The sequence below is a fragment of the Pristis pectinata genome, chromosome 11 (genome assembly GCF_009764475.1).
Source record: "Pristis pectinata isolate sPriPec2 chromosome 11, sPriPec2.1.pri, whole genome shotgun sequence".
NCBI classification, from domain to species: domain Eukaryota; kingdom Metazoa; phylum Chordata; class Chondrichthyes; order Rhinopristiformes; family Pristidae; genus Pristis; species Pristis pectinata.
This window is the reverse complement of record NC_067415.1, coordinates 6,900,481-6,918,651: the sequence shown is the minus strand read 5'-3', so window position 1 is coordinate 6,918,651 and position 18,171 is coordinate 6,900,481. Positions and strand designations below refer to the sequence as shown.

Below are 18,171 nucleotides of genomic sequence, written 5' to 3'. Positions count from 1 at the left end.
GGCGGAGCAGACTTGATGGGCTGAATGGCCTAATTCTGCTCCTATATCTTCACAAGATCACAAGATAAGGGAGCAGAAGCAGGCCATTCGGCCCATCGAGTCTGCTCCAAGGAAAAGGGAAAAAGAAATGGGGTGGGAAAAAAATCTTATGGTCTTCTGGTATTTTTTCTCTGAGATTTGTGAGTTTTTGGAAAACTCTCTTCCTCAAAGGGCAGTGGAGGCAGAGCCTTTGAATATTGTTAAGGCAGAGGTAGATAGATTTCTTGATAAGCAAGGGGGTGAAGGGCTACTGATGGTAGTTAGGAATGCAGAGTTAGCCATGATGTTCTTGAATGGAGGAGCAGGATGAAGGTCCGAGTGGCCTTCTCCTTTTAATTTGAATGTTTGTGTGTATTCTCAGTCCTGGGTACAAACCATTGCATCTTCGCTGGCAGACCCCGACATACTGTGATGTCCTTTCTTCTTCAGGATCTCTAGGTTTCACCTGCACACCTTGGTTTATATGTCATGCCATCCTTAGACCTCATCTCAGCTTTCATGTGTACATCAAACGAGTTCCAGTTAAGAAGCGGATAGATTAAAGTCTTCCACCGTCATTTCCGGTGTCATAGTTACTTAAGTGGTGTCGATTCAAAGACATTTCTTCAGTGCAGCCGTTGGTTTGTTCACAACAGTTCCTGCTGATAATGGTCAGGGCCGTTGTTATAGTTCGTGGCTTCGACACCTATTTGCTTTGAAGCTTCAGCTCTCTGCTTATTTTGCTTTGAAGTATCGGTATTTTCTTACAAGCCATAATATAGAAGCTTCTGCAGATAACAGAAAGCAATCTATCACACTGAAGGATGATTTCTCTCTCTCTCTCTCCCCCCTTTCTCTCTCTCTCCCCCCTTTCTCTCTCTCTCCCCCCTTTCTCTCTCTCTCCCCCCTTTCTCTCTCTCTCCCCCCTTTCTCTCTCTCTCCCCCCTTTCTCTCTCTCTCCCCCCTTCTCTCTCTCCCCCCCTTTCTCTCTCTCTCCCCCCTTTCTCTCTCTCTCCCCCCTTTCTCTCTCTCTCCCCCCCTTTCTCTCTCTCTCCCCCCTTTCTCTCTCTCTCCCCCCTTTCTCTCTCTCTCCCCCCTTTCTCTCTCTCTCCCCCCTTTCTCTCTCTCTCCCCCCTTTCTCTCTCTCTCCCCCCTTTCTCTCTCTCTCCCCCCTTCTCTCTCTCTCCCCCCTTCTCTCTCTCTCTCCCCCCTTCTCTCTCTCTCTCCCCCCTTCTCTCTCTCTCTCCCCCCCTTCTCTCTCTCTCTCCCCCCTTCTCTCTCTCTCTCCCCCCTTCTCTCTCTCTCCCCCCTTCTCTCTCTCTCTCCCCCCTTCTCTCTCTCTCTCCCCCCTTTCTCTCTCTCCCTCCCTTTCTCTCTCTCTCCCCCCTTTCTCTCTCTCTCTTTCTCTCCCCCCTCCCCCTTTCTCTCCCCCCTCTCCCCCCCTCTCTCTTGCCCGCCCGCCCTCTCTCTCGAGCACTTAGGGGAAACCCATTCAGTCACGGGGAGAATGTCGACATAGACAGCACTAGAGGTTGGGACTGAACCCGAATCACTACCTGCTGTGCCACAGGCCTCTCCATGGTCGGGTGCAGATTAAAATCAGCAACTAGGCCTCAGATGGTAGAAATTAAGGCCCCACCCATGAATGGTCCCAGTTGCCTGCTGACCACTCATGCTCTCAAAGTCGTTCTCAGGCACATTTGGAAACAGTCTGGAATAATTTAGAAAATATAGTTAGAAAATTTAAAAAGTTGAGATAAAAGATTTTAAAATACATGATAAACAGCACACTGTAAAATGGAGAAAGATAAATAAAAATCTTTCCTGAACCTGTCTCTTAAGATGAATGGTTCTGTTCAAGTGGCTGATGTAAAATAAACTCAGAAAGTGCTGGAAATACTCACCTCTCCATCCAGTACTCAATCCTTTGGCAGATTCAGTGCAAGCACCAGGCTCCTAATCTGTCTGTGGTTTCCAACTCTGATGCTGTTTTTAGCAACAAAGACCTCCATTTCACTTGTGGCTAGAGCAACCTAAGAATGCCCCAAAACAGAAAACAACCAATAAAGTACGTTTCAAGTGCAGTCACCATTGCAGGCTGGCTGGATGGTCAAGTGAGAGTGAACCAATGTTGCTGGTTCGGATAGAACATAGAACATTACAGCACAGTATGGGCCCTTTGGCCCACGATGTTGTGCCGACATTTTATCCTGCTCTAAGATCTATCTAACCCTTCCCTCCCACATAGCCCCCTATTTCTCTATCATTCTTGTGTCTATCTAAGAGTCTCTTAAATGTCCCTAATGTATCTGCCCCCACAACCTCTGCCGGCAGTGCATTCCATGCACCCACCACTCTCTGTGTAAAAAAAAACTTATCCCTGACATCCCCCTTATACCTTCCTCCAATCACCTTAAAATTATGCCTCCTCGCGTTAGCCATTTTCGCCTGGGCAAAAGTCTCTGACTGTCCACTCGATCGATGCCTCTTATCATCTTGTACACCTGTATCTAGTCACCTCTCATCCTCCTTCTCTCCAAAGAGAAAAGCCCTAGCTCACGCAACCTACCCTCTCCAATCCAGGCAACATCTTGGTAAATCTCCTCTGCACCCTCTCTAAAGCTTCCACATCCCAAACACAATACTCTGTGTGGTCTAACCAGTATAAGTGCAAGGTGTTGCATTTTGGGAAGACGAACCAGTGTAGGATTTTGCGGTGAATGGTAGGGCCCTGGGGAGTGTTGTAGAACAGAGGAACTAGGAGTACAAGTGCATGGTTCCCTGAAAGTGGCATCACAGGTAGATAGGGTGGTGAAGAAGGCTTTGGCACACTGGCCTTCATCAGTCAGGGCGTCGAGTATAGAAGCTGGGATGTTGGGTTGCAGTTGTACAAGACGTTGGTGAGACCACATGTGGAATATTGTGTTCAGTTTTGGTCACCCTGCCATAGTAAAGATGCCAGTAAGCTGGAAAAATTGCAGAGGAGATGTATGAGGGTGTTGATGGGACTCAAGGGACTGAGTTATGGAGAGAGGTTGAGCAGGTTGGGACATTTTTCACTGGAGCATAGGAGAATGAGGGGTGATCTTATAGAGGTGTATAAAATCATGAGGGGCATAGATCAGGTCAATTTTTTTCCCAGGGTTAGGGAATCAAGAACAAGAGGGTTTAGGTTGAGAGCGGAAAGATTTATTGGGAACCTGAGGGGCAAGTTTTTCACCCGAAGGGTGGTCAGTCCATGGAATGAGCTGCCAGAAGTGGTTGAGGCAGGTACATTAACAACATTTAAAAGGTGCTTGGACAGGTACATGGATAGGAGAGGTTTAGAGGGATATAGGCCAAACACGGGCAAATGGGACTTGTTTAGATGGGAGACTTGGTCAGCAAGAACCAGTAGGGCCAATGGGCCTGTTTTCATGCTGTATGACTCTATGACGCCACGCTGATCAGTCTCCGCAAATTGCTAGGTACCTTCTAGAATACTCTTGGCTAACAATACCCAATGCCTTGTAAAAGCACGAGGCATGGAGCGGAAGAGAAAATCAAAAAAAAAATGCAGATGCTGAAAATCTAAAACAAAAACAGAAAATATTGGAAATATTCAACAGCTCAGGCCACACCTGTAGGAAGAGAAACAATCTTCAAGAGGCGGTGCCTCGAGAAGATGGCATCCATCTTTACGGACCCTCACCATCCAGGACATGCCCTCTTCTCATTACTACCATCGGAGAGGAGGTACAGGAGCCTGAAGACCCACACTCAATGATTCAGGAACAGCTTCTTCCCCTCCACCATCAGATTTCTGAACAGTCCATGAACACTTCCTCGTTATTCCTCTTTGCACTATTTTATTTATTTTTTGGTAACTTACAGTAATTTTTATGTCTTGCACTGTACTGCTGCTGCAAAACAACAAATTTTACGACAGGTGTTGGTGATAATAAACCTGCTTCTGATTCTGAGTCAATATTTCAGGTCAGAGATCCTTCATCAGGTTCTGTTTGCGATTTATCCTTCTCTCGGTTTCATTCTAATCTGCAATGCATCCCTGAGGTGCTAAAGTCGAGCCTATTGTCATCTGCACAAGTCCATGTATGCACAAGTGCAATGAAAAACTTACTTGCAGCAGCATCACAGGCACATAGCATCAGATAAGCAGCATTCACAGGAAAAAAACATAAAATTTTAAAAGAAAACACAATTAGGACAAAAAAAATGTCCATTTTAGTGCAAAGTGGTCATAGTGTTGCTAAACTAGTGATTAGGGTTTTGCCCATTGGTTTAATAACTGGATCTGTTCCAAAGGGACGGTTTACACCTGAACTGGAAGGGGACTAACATACTTGCGGGTAGGTTTGCTAGTGCTGCTCCGGTGGGTTTAAACTAAATTTGCAGGGGGAGGGGAACCAGAGTGTTAGAGAAGAAAGTGAGGAGGAAAATGAGCATGCGAGGTCTGCAGGTATGGACAGAAATCAAAGGTTTGTACATGATAGTAATGTTCTCAGGTGCATCTATTTCAGTGCAAGGAGTATTATAGGTAAGGCAGATGAGTTTAGGGCGTGGATTGGCACGTGGGATTACGATGTTATTGCTATTAGTAAGACATGGTTGCAGGAGGGGTAGGACTGGCAGCTTAATGTTCCAGGCTTCCGTTGTTTCAGACGTGATAAGAGGGGGAGGGATGAAAGGGGGAGGAGTGGCAATACTGGTCAGGGAACAAATCACTGCTGTCCGTAGACAGGACAGCCCGGAAGGCTTGTCTGCAGAGGCCATATGGGTGGAGCTGAGGAACAGGAAAGGTGCGGCCACACTAATAGGGTTGTATTATAGACCGCCCAATAGTTAGAGAGAATTGGAGGAACAAATCTGTAGGGAGATAGCAGACCAATGTAAGAAACAGAAAGTTGTAATAGTAGGAGATTTTAACTTTCCACATATTGACTGGGACTCCCACACTGCGAAAGGGTTGGATGGCTTGGAATTTGTCAAATGTATTCAGGAAAGTTTTCTAAATCAATATATAGAGGTACCAATGAGAGAGAATGCAATACTTGATCTCCTACTAGGGAACCAGGCAGGTCAGGTGACAGAAGTATGTGTAGGTGAGCATTTTGGGTCCAGTGACCATAATGCAATTAGTTTCAAGATAATTATGGATAAGGATAGGTTTGGTCCTCGAGTGGAGGTTCTAAATTGGAGAAAGGCCAATTTTGTGGAAACGAGAAAGGATCTAGGTAGGGTGGATTGGGATAAATTATTTTCTGGCAAGGATGTGCTCAGTAAATGGAAAGCCTTCAAAGACGAAATTTTGAGAGTGCAGAGTTTGTATGTTTCTGTCAGGATTAAAGGCAAAGGTAACAAGCATAGGGAACCTTGGTTTTCAAGGGATATTGGTGAGCTGGTTAAGAAAGATAGAGAGATGTATAGCAGGTTTAGGCAACTAGGAATGGATGAGGTACTTGAAGAGTATAGGAAATATAAGAAAATACTAAAAAAGGAAATCAGGAAGGCAAAAAGAAGACATGAGGCTGCTTTGGCAGATAATGTGAAGGTGAACTCAAAGGGTTTCTACAGGTATATTAAGAGCAAAAGGATAGTAAGAGACAGAATTGGTCCCCTAGAAGATCAGAGTGGTCGTATATGTGTGGAGCCTCAGGAGATGGGGGAGGTCTTTAAACAGTTTTTTTGCATCAGTATTTGCTCAGGAAACTGGTATTGTGGATATGGAAGGAAGGGAAACGAGCACTAGTGTCATGGAACATATAGAGATTAAAAAGGAGGTACTTGATGCTTTACAGCGAATAAAGGTAGACAAATCCCCAGGGCCTGACAAGATATTTCCTCGGACTTTGAGAGAGACTATTGTAGAAATTGCAGGGGCCCTAGCAGATATATTTAAAATTACCTTAGCCACGGGTGCGGTGCCAGAAGACTGGAGGGTAGCTCATGTTGTTCCATTGTTTAAGAAAGGCTCAAAGAGTAAACCAGGTAATTACAGGCCAGTGAGCTTGCCATCAGTAGTGGGTAAATTATTGGAAGGTGTTCTGAGAGGTAGGACATATAAGTATTTAGACAGCCAAGGGTTGATTAAGGATAGTCAGCATGGCTTTGTGCATGGTAGATCGTGTTTAACGAATCTTGTGGAGTTTTTTGAGGCGGTCACTAAGAAGGTAGATGAAGGTAAGGCTATGGATGTTGTCTACATGGACTTTAGTAAGGCCTTTGACAAGGTCCCACATGGGAGGTTAGTTCAGAAGGGTCAGTCAATGGGTATCCTTGGAAAGGCTGTAAACTGGATTCGAAATTGGCTGAGTGGGAGAAGACAGAGAGTGGTTGTGGATGGTTGTTTCTCAGATTGGAGGCCTGTGACTAGTGGTGTGCCTCAGGGATCTGTGTTGGGGCCTTTGTTGTTTGTTGTATATATCAATGATCTAGATGATAATGTGGTAAATTGGATTAGTAAGTTTGCGGATGACACTAAGATTGGAGGTGTGGTGGACAGCGAGGAAGGCTTTCAAAGCTTGCAGAGGGATCTGGACCAAATGGAAAAATGGTCCAGAAAATGGCAGATGGAATTTAATGCAGACAAGTGTGAGGTGTTGCACTTTGGAAGGACAAATCAAGGGAGGACATACACAGTAAATGGTAGGGTACTGAGGAGTGTGGAGGAACAAAGGGATCTGGGAGTTCAGATACATAATTCCCTGAAAATAGAGTCACAGGTAGACAGGGTTGTAAAAAAGGCTTTTGGCATCCTGGCATTTATTAATCGAAGTATTGAGTATAGGAGTTGGAATGTTTTGGTGAGGTTGTATAAGTCATTGGTGAGACCAAATTTGGAATATTGTGTGCAGTTCTGGTCACCGAACTACAGGAAGGATGTCAGTAAGATTGAAAGAGTGCAGAGGAGGTTTACTAGAATGTTGCCAGGTCTTCAGGAGTTGAGTTACAGGGAAAGATTGAGCATGTTTGGACTTTATTCCTTGGAGCGGAGAAGAATGAGGGGAGATATGATAGAGGTTTACAAAATGATGAGGAACAGAGACAGAGTTAATGCAAGTAGGCTCTTTCCACCTAGATTAGGAGAGATAAGTACGAGAGGACATGGCTTGAGGGTGAAAGGAGAAAGGTTTAGGGGGAACATTAGAGGGAACTTCTTCACTCAAAGAGTGGTGGGAGTGTGGAATGGGCTGCCACCTGATGTGGTAAATGCGGGCTCACTCTTAACTTTTAAGAGTAAATTGGATAGATAGATGGACGAGAGCGGTCTGGAGGGGTATGGGCTGGGGGCAGGTAAATGGGACCAGCAGAATAATGTTTCGGCACAGGCTAGAAGGGCCAAATGGCCTGTTTTCTGTGCTGTAGTTTTCTATGGTTCTATGAATGGCTGAAGGGAGATAGCTGTTGAATCTGTTGGTGTGGGACTTCAGGCTTCTAAAGGTAGCTGGTAGAGGAGAAATTACCTATAGCATTGCCACTGCACACATCCAAAAAGATAGTTGGAAGGCAAAGGAGTTGTTCCACTTGTTGTCACATGCTGGCCTATGCATGGTGCATTGGTAACTGGGTACATTGGACCAACGTGGCAGCTCACCTCCCATCCCCAGCAGTTTGGATAACAAACGTGCACTGTAAATCTGTGGTTGGTCCCCTTTACGTTAACCTCCGTTTGACGGGGTTTTTATAATGTTTGTTTTGCAGCAACTCAGACCATCCATTTCTGCTCTTCATGTCCTACATACACGTCCATACGGCACTGTACGCCTCCCAGGAATTTTTAGGGAAAAGCAAGCATGGTTTGTATGGGGACAGCGTGGAGGAGATGGACTGGAGTGTAGGTAGGTGTTCTGTGCTGTCCCATATTGATAAGATAAGATAAGATATCTTTATTAGTCACATGTACATCGAAACACACAGTGAAATGCGTAGAGTGTTCTGGGGGCAGCCCACAAGTGTCGCCACGCTTCCGGCTCCAACATAGCATGCCCACAACTTCCTAACCCATACGTCTTTGGAATGTGGGAGGAAACCAGAGCACCCGGAGGAAACCCACACAGACACGGGGAGAAAATACAAACTCCTTACAGACAGTGGCCAGAATTGAACCCGGGTCGCTGGCACTGTAATAGCATTACGCTAACTGCTATACTACCGTGCCTGCCCAGTTTGTGCTGCCTTGCCAAAAATCATTTGAATTGTGTATGTTTTATGTAAAGCTTGGGTTAAATTTAAGCATGGCAGTTGACTGTAAGTGGATATTAAAATATCCAATGGTGCAGTTCAGGCATCTTGTCAGCATTTAATTGCAGTACCAAAGGTCATTTCAATGAACACCAAAAATTGAAAGAAAGTACTATTTTGCCTTTTTTACCTCACTCAGAAGACAGTTCCAAGTCATGTTCACATGAAGCCCATCATACTGGCATCTGTCCCAAACTGAACGGAATTGGAATCAGAATTGGTTTATTATTGTAAAATGTACCGAGGTACAGTCAAAATATACAGTAGTGTAGAGGCTAGCGTTATGCTATTACAGAGCCAGCGACCCGGCTTCAATTCCGGCCGCCAGCTGTACGGAGTTTGTACGTTCTCCCCATGCCTGCATGGGTTTCCTCTGGCTGCTCTGGTTTCCTCCCACATTCCGAAGACGTACAGGTTAGGAAGTTGTGGGCATGCTATGTTGGCGCAGGAAGCGTGGCGACACTTGCGGGCTGCCCCCAGAACACTACGCAAAAGATGCATTTCACTGTGTGTTTCGATGTACATGTGACTAATAAAGATATCTTAAGAACTTATCTTGCATACCATTCATACAAATCAATTCACTGTGTAATGATCAAATGTTCATACAGATCCAAATGTTCAGCAAAAGATTACACGATCCAATTCAACTAAGCTATCTCCAGAAGGAAACTGGTAAATCAGTTTGTAGGATACATGTACTGAGGTACAGTGAAAAACCTTCTTTTGTATACCATCCATACAGACCATTTCATTACAACAGTGCATTGAGGTAGTACAAGAGAAAACAATAACAGAATGCAGAATAAAGTGTTACAGTTACAGAGAAAGTGCAGTGCAGGTAGACAATAAGGTGCAAGGCCATAACGAGGTAGATTGTGAGGTCAAGAGTCCATCTTATTGTGTTAAGGAACCATTCAGTAGTCATATAGCAGCAGAATAGAAGCTGTCCTTCAGGCTGGTGGTATGTGCTTTCAGGCTTTAGTATCTTCTGCCCAATGATAGGGGGGAGGAGAGTGAATGTCCGGGGTGTGTGAGGTCTTTGATTATGTTAGCTGCTTTACCAAGGCAGTGGGAAGTATAGACGGAGTCCATGGAGGTGAGACTGGTTTCTGTGATGTGCTGAGCTGTATCCACAACTTTGCAGTTTCTTGCGGTCTCAGACAGAGAAGTTGCCATACCAAGCCATGATGCATCCAGATAGGATGCTTTTTCTGCTGCATCTATAAAAATTGGTGAGGGTCAAAGGGGACAAGCCATATCTCTTTAGCCTCCTGAGGATGTAGAGGCGCTGGTGAGCTTTCTTGGCCATGGTGTCTATGTGGTTGCCTTATTGACCTGTTTGCAACCCTCAAGGATTAAATGGAGACTTGAATTTGCATGGCATTCTCCTGATTTTTCTGCTGCACCTTTTGATGGATAGTTGGTGGTAATCCTAGAAGAAAAGTATGAATGGATATGGGGAGACTAGGAGGAATATACTAATGTCCCAATGGAGTATCCTCATGTAGATTCCAATCACTTTAAGTTTGCTGGAACCTTTTCATTTGTATTCATTTTCAAGATCTAGACATTACTGGCAAGACCAGAATTTATTGCCCATGAGAAGTTGGTAGTGAGCTTCCTTTTTGAACTACTGCAGTTCTTCTGATGAAATGTGGTAGGGGATGAAGTTCCATGATTTAGACCCAGCAACGATGAAGGAACAACAATATATTCTCAAGTCAGGATATTGTACAACTTGAATTAAAAACTTTGTTAAGTTTTGTATTTCATGCTATTGTTTAGACAGCAAGTAACTCATTTAAAGCACCTTACTTCATTGTCCTTTTCAACATATGTTATTAACATTCATCCATAACTTTCAAGCTAGATTTTGTTCGGTGGAGGATATCATGGAATATGGGGATAATATAAGTGGCAATACAAATCAGCCATGTGTTGTATAATACTGCACAGACTTGAAGGCTCTTTAAGAGCTGCAAGGTAATGATGCAGCTCTACAAAACACTGGTTAGACCACACTTAGAGTACTGTATCCAGTTCTCATCGCCTCATTATAGGAAAGATGTGGTAGCGTTAGAAAGGGTACAGAGGAGATTTACCAGGATGCTGCCTGGTTTAGAGAGTATGCATTACGAGGAGAGACTAAGGGAGCTAGGGCTTTGCTCTTTGGAGAGAAGGAAGGTGAGAGGAGACATGATAGAGGTGTACAAAATATTAAGAGGAATAGATAGAGTGGACAGCCAGCGCCTCTTTCCCAGGGCACCAATGCTCAATACAAGAGGGCATGGCTTTAAAGTAATGGTTGGGAAGTTCAAGGGAGATATCAGAGGAAGGTTTTTTACCCAGAGAGTGGTTGGGGCATGGAATGTGCTGCCTGGGGTGGTGGTGGAGGCAGGTACATGGACAAATTCAGGAGATTACTAGATAAGCAGTTGGAGGAGTTTAAAATAGAGGGATACGTGGGAGGAAGGGGTTAGATAGTCTGAGGCGAGGTTTAAAGGTTGGCACAACATTGTGGGGCGAAGGGCCTGTATTGTGCTGTACTGTTCTATGATTCCCTGAATAAGGACAGAATCTACATTGATGATAGTGTCTTAATGTGATATAGAGCAATATCCTTGCCCGATAAAATTCCAGTATATTTAAGGGGATGACAATAGACAGGCAATAGCTAGCATTTAAAGAAATAGTACCTAATTTGCAACAAATATATATTCATTTAATGCTCAAAACATAGCAGATAAAGTGGTCCAACATGAGAAATTAAAGATCGTATTAATAAAATTGCCACAAAAACTGGGAAGCCTGAGATCTGGGATCATCTAAGTATTTGGGAAGGATCCATAAATGGAAAATGGAATATGAGAATAGTCTATCAGGAAACACAAAAACGGTAGGAGCTTCTTTGGTTACATAAAATGGAATGCAAAGTGAGTGCATTACAGACAGAGACAGGAGGATTTAAAATGGGGAATGGGGAAATGGCATTAAAATTAACCAAATACTTTGAATTATCTTCATAGAAGAAAGCACAGAAATTAAAGACATTAGTATCAGTAAAAAATATACTCATAAAGGAGTGCAGGAAAGAGTAGAGGAGATTTACAAGGATGTGGCGAGGACTTGAAGGATCGAGTTATGGAGAGAGGTTGAGCAGGTTGGGACTTTTTTCATTGGAATGAGGGGTGAACTTATAAAATCATGAGGGGCATAGGTAGGGTCAGTGTGCACAGTCTTTTTCCCAGGGTTGGGGAATCAAGGGCATAGGTTTAAGGTGAGAGGGAAGAGACTTAATAGAAACCTGAGGGACAACTTTTTCACCCATATGGAATAAGCTGCCAGACGAAGTGGTTGAGGCAAGTACGTTAACAGCATTTAAAAGGCACTTGAGCAGGTACATGGATACAAAAGGTTGAGAGGGATATGAGCCAAACACGGGTAAATGGGACTAGCTTAGACAGGAATCTTGGTCGGCATGGACGAGTTGGGCCGAAGGGCCTGTTTCCATGCTGTATGACTCTCTGACTACAGGAGAAGTTAGTGACCCAGGACAGGAGGGGCTGGCCCTATATCTGGGTCTTTTTCAACCCCTTTTTCCTCTTTATTCTGTATGTTTAGAAGCTATAGAAGGCCCTTCCTTTCCTCCATGTGGTTGCCCTACGCATTGAAAGTTGTTAAATTGTTTTGTGCCCCTGTGGCAGGAGCTTGTGTTCAGATGAGAAAGAAAATACAACTCTGTCATATACGTGACTTCAAGACCTCTGCTTTTAATCAAAGTCCCTGAAGCTGCAAGGGAATGTATTTGCTGTTGTTTACTGAACAATTGGTCTGAACCATCCACTTGCACATGTAAGGCCTTAAAATCAATTTTTCTAAGAATCCCGTATAGCAGTGAAACACATCCAGAACACTGTCTCTGCTGAAAGTATCTTTTGCGTCTATTATTCATTTCTGTACAAACAAAATCGGATGAGAACAAGTGGCTACTTTCTAGATAGTTGTTGCCTGCGAGGTTGAAGATTAGAAGCAGCTATAAATATAGGCTCCAGTGTTTAAGTGGTTAGATTCACATCCTCAGGATTCCCAAGAAATATTGGTGAAATTTCCCTTTCACAAATGTTGAAGGTTTATCATGCCCATTTTGGAATTGTTGCAAGAATTCCTATATTGGCACTCCTCCAGTCTTCACCATTAAAAGATACTGCACGTTGACCCCAGAGGAATGAATGCTGTCATTTTGCAGAACAATGTTAGTCTTAAGAGGGCAACGGGAATAATGTGCTGGTGACTCAACATCCAGGCTATATAACTCCTGAGACTCCTGAGGCACGGTAGTGGCCAGGCACGATAGCATAGTGGTTAGCATAATGCTTTACAGCGCCAGAGACCCGGGTTCAAATCCGGCCACTGTCTGTAAGGAGTTTCTACATTCTCCGTGTGTCTGTGTGGGTTTCCTCCGGGTGCTCTGGTTTCTTCCCACATTCCAAAGACATACGGGTTAGGAAGTTGTGGGCGTGCTATGTTGGCGCCGGAAGCGCGGCGACACTTGTGGGCTGCCCCCAGAACACTCTATGCAAAAGATGCATTTCACTGTGTGTTTCGATGTACATCTGACTAATAAAACACATCCACATCCACTTGTGTGCTGGCACCTAGGCAATTGGGCTTACACTGAAAAATCCAATCTTCACTTTCTCTTCCAATATATAAAAAAAGCAATGCAAAGGTTTGTTCACTGGTTAAGAGTTGACTTGGCTATGAAACTAAAACACTCAACATTTGGTGTTTTTTCTTTTAATGGCTTGGAGAGTGGAAGTGGGGATTCGTTTTGGGCTATTGCAAAGTTGCCAAGATGATTTTGGAAGAAGCATTTGTAAGCATGTTCCAGAAAGAAGATTGTAAAAGTTAGCAGCAGAGTATCTAAGAAAGTTGACAAGAAGAGTCACAGTAGGAAAGAAGAGGACTTGTTTTATACAACACACACAAAGTGCTAGAGGAACTCAGCAGGTCAGGCAGCATCTATGGAAGGAAATAAACTGTTGACGTTTCAGGACAATACCCTTCATCAGGACCCTTCATCAAGATGTCGACTGTTTATTTCCCTCCACAGATGCTGCCTGACCTGCTGAGTTCCTCTAGCACTTTGTGTGTGTTGCTTCAGATTCCGGCATCTGCAGAATCTCTTGTGTCTTGGACTTGTTTTATGCAGCTTACTGTCATGATCTGCTTGAAAGAATGCTGTCAGCAGATTTGACACTGACTGTCAAAATGGACTTGGATATATGGTCAAAATGGGGAATGTTGCAGAGCTTGGTATTTGGTATTGGTTTATTATTGTCACTTGCACCGAGGTACAGTGAAAAACTTGTCTTGCATACCGATCGTATAGGTCAATTCATTACACAGTGCAGTTACATTGGGTTAATACAGAGTGCATTGAGGTAGTACAGGTAAAAACAATAACAGTACAGAGTAAAGTGTCACAGCTACAGAGAAAGTGCAGTGCAGTAAGGTGCAAGGTCACAACAAAGTAGATTGTGAGGTCAGAGTCCATCTCATTGTATAAGGGAACCATTTAATAGTCTCATCACAGTGGGGTAGAAGCTGCCCTTAAGTCTGGTGGTAAGTGCTCTCAAGCTCCTGTATCTTTGACCTGATGGAAGAGGAGAGAAGAGAGAATGACCCGGGTGGGTGGGGTCTTTGATTATGCTGGCTGCTTCACCAAGACAACGAGAGGTAAAGACAGAGTCCATGGAGGGGAGGCTGGTATCTGTGACACGCTGGGCTGTGTCCACAACCCTCTGCAGTTTCTTGCGGTCCTGGGCAGAGCAGTTACCATACCAAACAGTGATGCATCCAGATAGGATGCTTTCTGTGGTGCATCGATAAAAGTTGGCAAGAGTCAAATGGGACAAACCGAGTTTCTTCAGAAAACGGGGAATGTTGCAGAGCTCTTGGGAAGAGTGAGGCATTAACACTTTAAAAGAGCTGGCACAGGTACGATGGAGGAAGGCATCAGAAGGTAATGGAAGGAGTCCGAGTTGGGAAGTTGCCCACTGGAAGCCAAATATGATGTGCAGCACGTGTATAAAAGGCTCTACAAAGGCTGCATCATCAAATTTGGTTTTGTGTTTGGGCAGATTTTGATGAGTTACTTGACCAAGTTTCAACTGCCACTGTCAATGAAGTGATCAACTTAAACTGAATAACTTTGTCCCCAGTATTTTTTATAAAAGCCCTTTTTTTAAGATTTATATTGAGATATCTTTATTAGTCACATGTACATCGAAACACACAGTGAAATGCATCTTTTGCGTAGAGTGTTGGGGCAGCCCGCAAGTGTCGCCAGGCTTCCGGCGCCAACATAGCATGCCCACAACTTCCTAACCTGTACGTCTTTGGAATGTAGGAGGAAACCAGAGCACCCGGAGGAAACTCACGCAGACACGGGGAGAATGTACAAACTCCTTATAGACAGTGGCCGGAATTGAACCCGGGTCGCTGGCACTGTAATAGTGTTACCCTAACTGCTACACTACCGTGCCTGCCCCTTCTGTGGAAACTTTTACTCAAATGCATCACTTTTAAGTTTATTGTCATGGACATACTGTACGTACCCAGGGTATAAATGCATGACAATTAGCCTTTTGCAGCAGCAGCACAGTGTATTACAAACATAACAAACATAAGTTAATATAAACTTAAATTAACAAATTATACATAACTTACATGACAAAATAAAGAAAGTAAATAGACTGACATTAGTGCAAGTTGAGAAAGAGAGAGAAAAAAGTAATATAGTCCAAAGCTTCCCTTGGTTGATGTTATAATTTAATTGTGGGTTTACTTCGCCTCTGCTGAGTAAGTTCTGAAGAGGTTGCAGTACTTTGTGGTCAAATCTCTTGCTGTTAGTGCTCCCCTTTGTGAGTAAGTTTCTTATAGCTGTGAATGTTGACTGTGTAGAATAAATTGTGTTGATCAAGTACTCAAACTAAGCCACTGTTATGGCCAATTTGCCCACTTTTCGCATTGCTGAGTTTGAAGGGATAGACCTCCCACCTCAATACCACTGAGGCATCACAGTGGCGCAGATAGCAGAGCCACTGCCTCACAGGTCCAGCAACCCGGGTTCGATCCTGACCTCGGTTGCTGGTGTGTGCACGTTCTCCCTGCGACTGCATGGGTATCCCCCAGGTGCTCAGTTTCCTCCCACATCTCAAAGGGGTGTGGGTTAACCCCAGTGTTCATAGAACATAGAACAGTACAGCACAATACAGGCCCTTCGGCCCACAATGTTGTGCCGACTCTTACACCTCGCCTAAGACTATCTAACCACTTCCTCCCACATAGCCTTCTATTTTAAATTCCTCCATATGTTTATCTAGTAATCTCTCGAATTTGACCAATGTACCTGCCTCCACCACTGCCCCAAGCAGCACATTCCATGCCCCAACCACTCTCTGGGTAAAAAACCTTCCTCTGATATCTCCCTTGAATTTCCCACCCATTACTTTAAAGCCATGCCCTCTTGTATTGAGCATTGGTGCCCTGGGAAAGAGGCGCTGGCTGTCCACTCTATTCCTCTTAATATTTTGTACACCTCTATCATGTCTCCTCTCCTCCTCCTTCTCTCCAAAGAGTAAAGCCCTAGCTCCCTTAGTCTCTCCTCATAATACATACTCTCTAAACCAAGGAGCATCCTGGTAAATCTCCTCTGCACCCTTTCCAATGCTTCCATATCCTTCCTATGATGAGGCGACCAGAACTGGACACAGTACTCTAAGTGTGGTCTAACCAGAGTTTTGTAGAGCTGCATCATTACCTCACGGTTTAGGTGAGTGGTAGAACCCTGGGGGGAGTTCATGGGAATGTGGGCTTTAGTGTAGGGTTAGTGTAAATGGGTGGCTGATGGTCGGCATGGACTCGGTGGGCCGAAGGGCCTGTTTCTGTGCTGTATGACTCTTGACTATTGAAGCTGTAGCTCCTACCAGTTAGAGGAGATTAAATACGCCTTTTAATGAGGTGCTGTTTACTTATTGAACGTGTTTGTTATTGCAGTCCACACTCAGCTGTGCATGCTCTGACCCAATACCGTTTAGAGTTTATTAAGTATACTGGGGAATTGCAACTTAAATGAGGTGGAACTATTGAGTAAATAACTATTTCTGCCCTGGATGCACAGAATGCTTAATATGCTATGAGCATCAATTTTGCAATTGATCTTAATGGAAATGGTTGGTTAATATGTTTTAAACAATTGTTCGATTTTAAGAGTGTGTTTCATTTTTAAGAGAGGCGGACTGTACTCTGGTATTTGGTCTCTGGTGATGGACAGACCTGGGATCTAGAATACTGTTTAAAATGTGAAATGCAATATGCTTAATGGTGAGAAGTAAATTGAGTACAGGCTTGGATGTTGTAGATGAACCTCAGGGGGATTATGTTCTGAGAGTTATTAGAGCTATTGATATGGAGAGATGGAAAAGACTTCTTGGGATAATGGAAATTTCTGCTGGAGACACAAGAGACTGCAGATGCTGGAATCTGGAGCAACACAGTGACTCAACCCATTGAGTTCCTCCAGCAGATTGCTCGTTGCTTCAGTGGGAATGTGCGCTGTCTGCTCCTCCTGCATAAGAAATGGGAGCAGGAGTGGACCTTGTGGTATCATAAGCCTGATCTACCATTCAATAAGATTACTGTAGATCTGGTCTTGACCTTAACTCCACTTTCTTGCTTGTTCTCCATAACCGTTGATTTTCCCTGTGGTCCAAAACGCCTTATTGCTGCCTTGAATACATTCAGTGACCTGGCCTTCACAGCTTTCTGGAATCCCAAAGCTCGTGAATCTCCCCATTTCAGGCTTAAACATAAGACCCCCTATTCTGAAAATTTGCCATCCTAATTCTAGATTCCTCCACAAAGAGAAAAATCCTCAACCTTTCCAGATGTTGCCACCGCTGGCCCTCCATCAGTCAGGGCATTGAGTATAGAGGTTGAGTGGTTATGAGGCAGTTGTACAGGATGCCGATGAGGCCACACTTAGAGTTCTGCACACAGTTTTGGTCGCCCTGCTATAGGAAAGGTATTATTAAACTGGAAAGAGTGCAGAAAAGATTTACAAGAATGTTGCCAGACTCAAGAGACTGATTATACAAAGAGGCTGGATGGGCTCAGAGACTGACAGATGTAATAAGTCATGAGGGGCATAGATAGGGTGAATGCACTCAGTCTTTTTTCCCAGGGTTGGGGAATCAAGAACTAGACAGCATTGGCTTAAGAGGAAAGGGAAAAGATTTAATAGGAACTTAAGGGGCAACTTTTTTTTTAAACAGAGGGTGGTACGTATATGGAACAAGGAAGTGGATGAGACAGGTACATTAACAACTTTTAAACGACAGTTGGACAGGTACATGGATAGGAAAGGTTTAGAAGGATATGGGCCAAATGGGACTAGCTTGGATTGGTATCTTGGTTGGCAGCGACCAGTTGGGCCAAAGGGCCTGTTTCTGTGTTGTAGGACTCTATGACTTCTGGAGAAGTTAGTGAGACCAGGACACAAGGGGCTGGCCCTATATCTGGGCCTCAGATTATCACGTCTTTCATTTAGATCTCTTCTCGTCGATCTGAACTTCAATGAATCCAGACCCATTAAGTTTTCTCATGAAAGTTTTAGTTTGCCTCGCTTCATTCCCCTTGTTTCCTTTCCTCTGTTTCTTGTTTACTCTTTCTCTGCTCCCTGACTGACTCCCTTCTCTTCCATTCCCCACTCTCAAAACCTTCCCTCACCCCGAATTAATTTATTGTTGAGTGACTGTTAGCACCAAGCAGGATTTCCTTACAGGATAAAATGAGCCAGCAGCCCAACAACTGTTCAGGAAATGTATATAAATGCGTGGCCCATTC

At 44.1% G+C, this 18,171-nt stretch overlaps 1 protein-coding gene across 2 annotated transcripts in view; it reads left to right on the top strand.

Annotated features, from left to right (window-relative positions):
• Window positions 1–18,171, top strand: part of LOC127576310 (steryl-sulfatase-like) — a 72,909-nt gene that overhangs the window by 27,313 nt on the left and 27,425 nt on the right. For both annotated transcript variants that reach the window (XM_052026841.1, XM_052026842.1), the window contains exon 6: window positions 7,720–7,856. In XM_052026841.1, coding sequence (XP_051882801.1) covers window positions 7,720–7,856 — 137 coding nt within the window. The remainder of the gene's footprint in view (window positions 1–7,719; window positions 7,857–18,171) is intronic.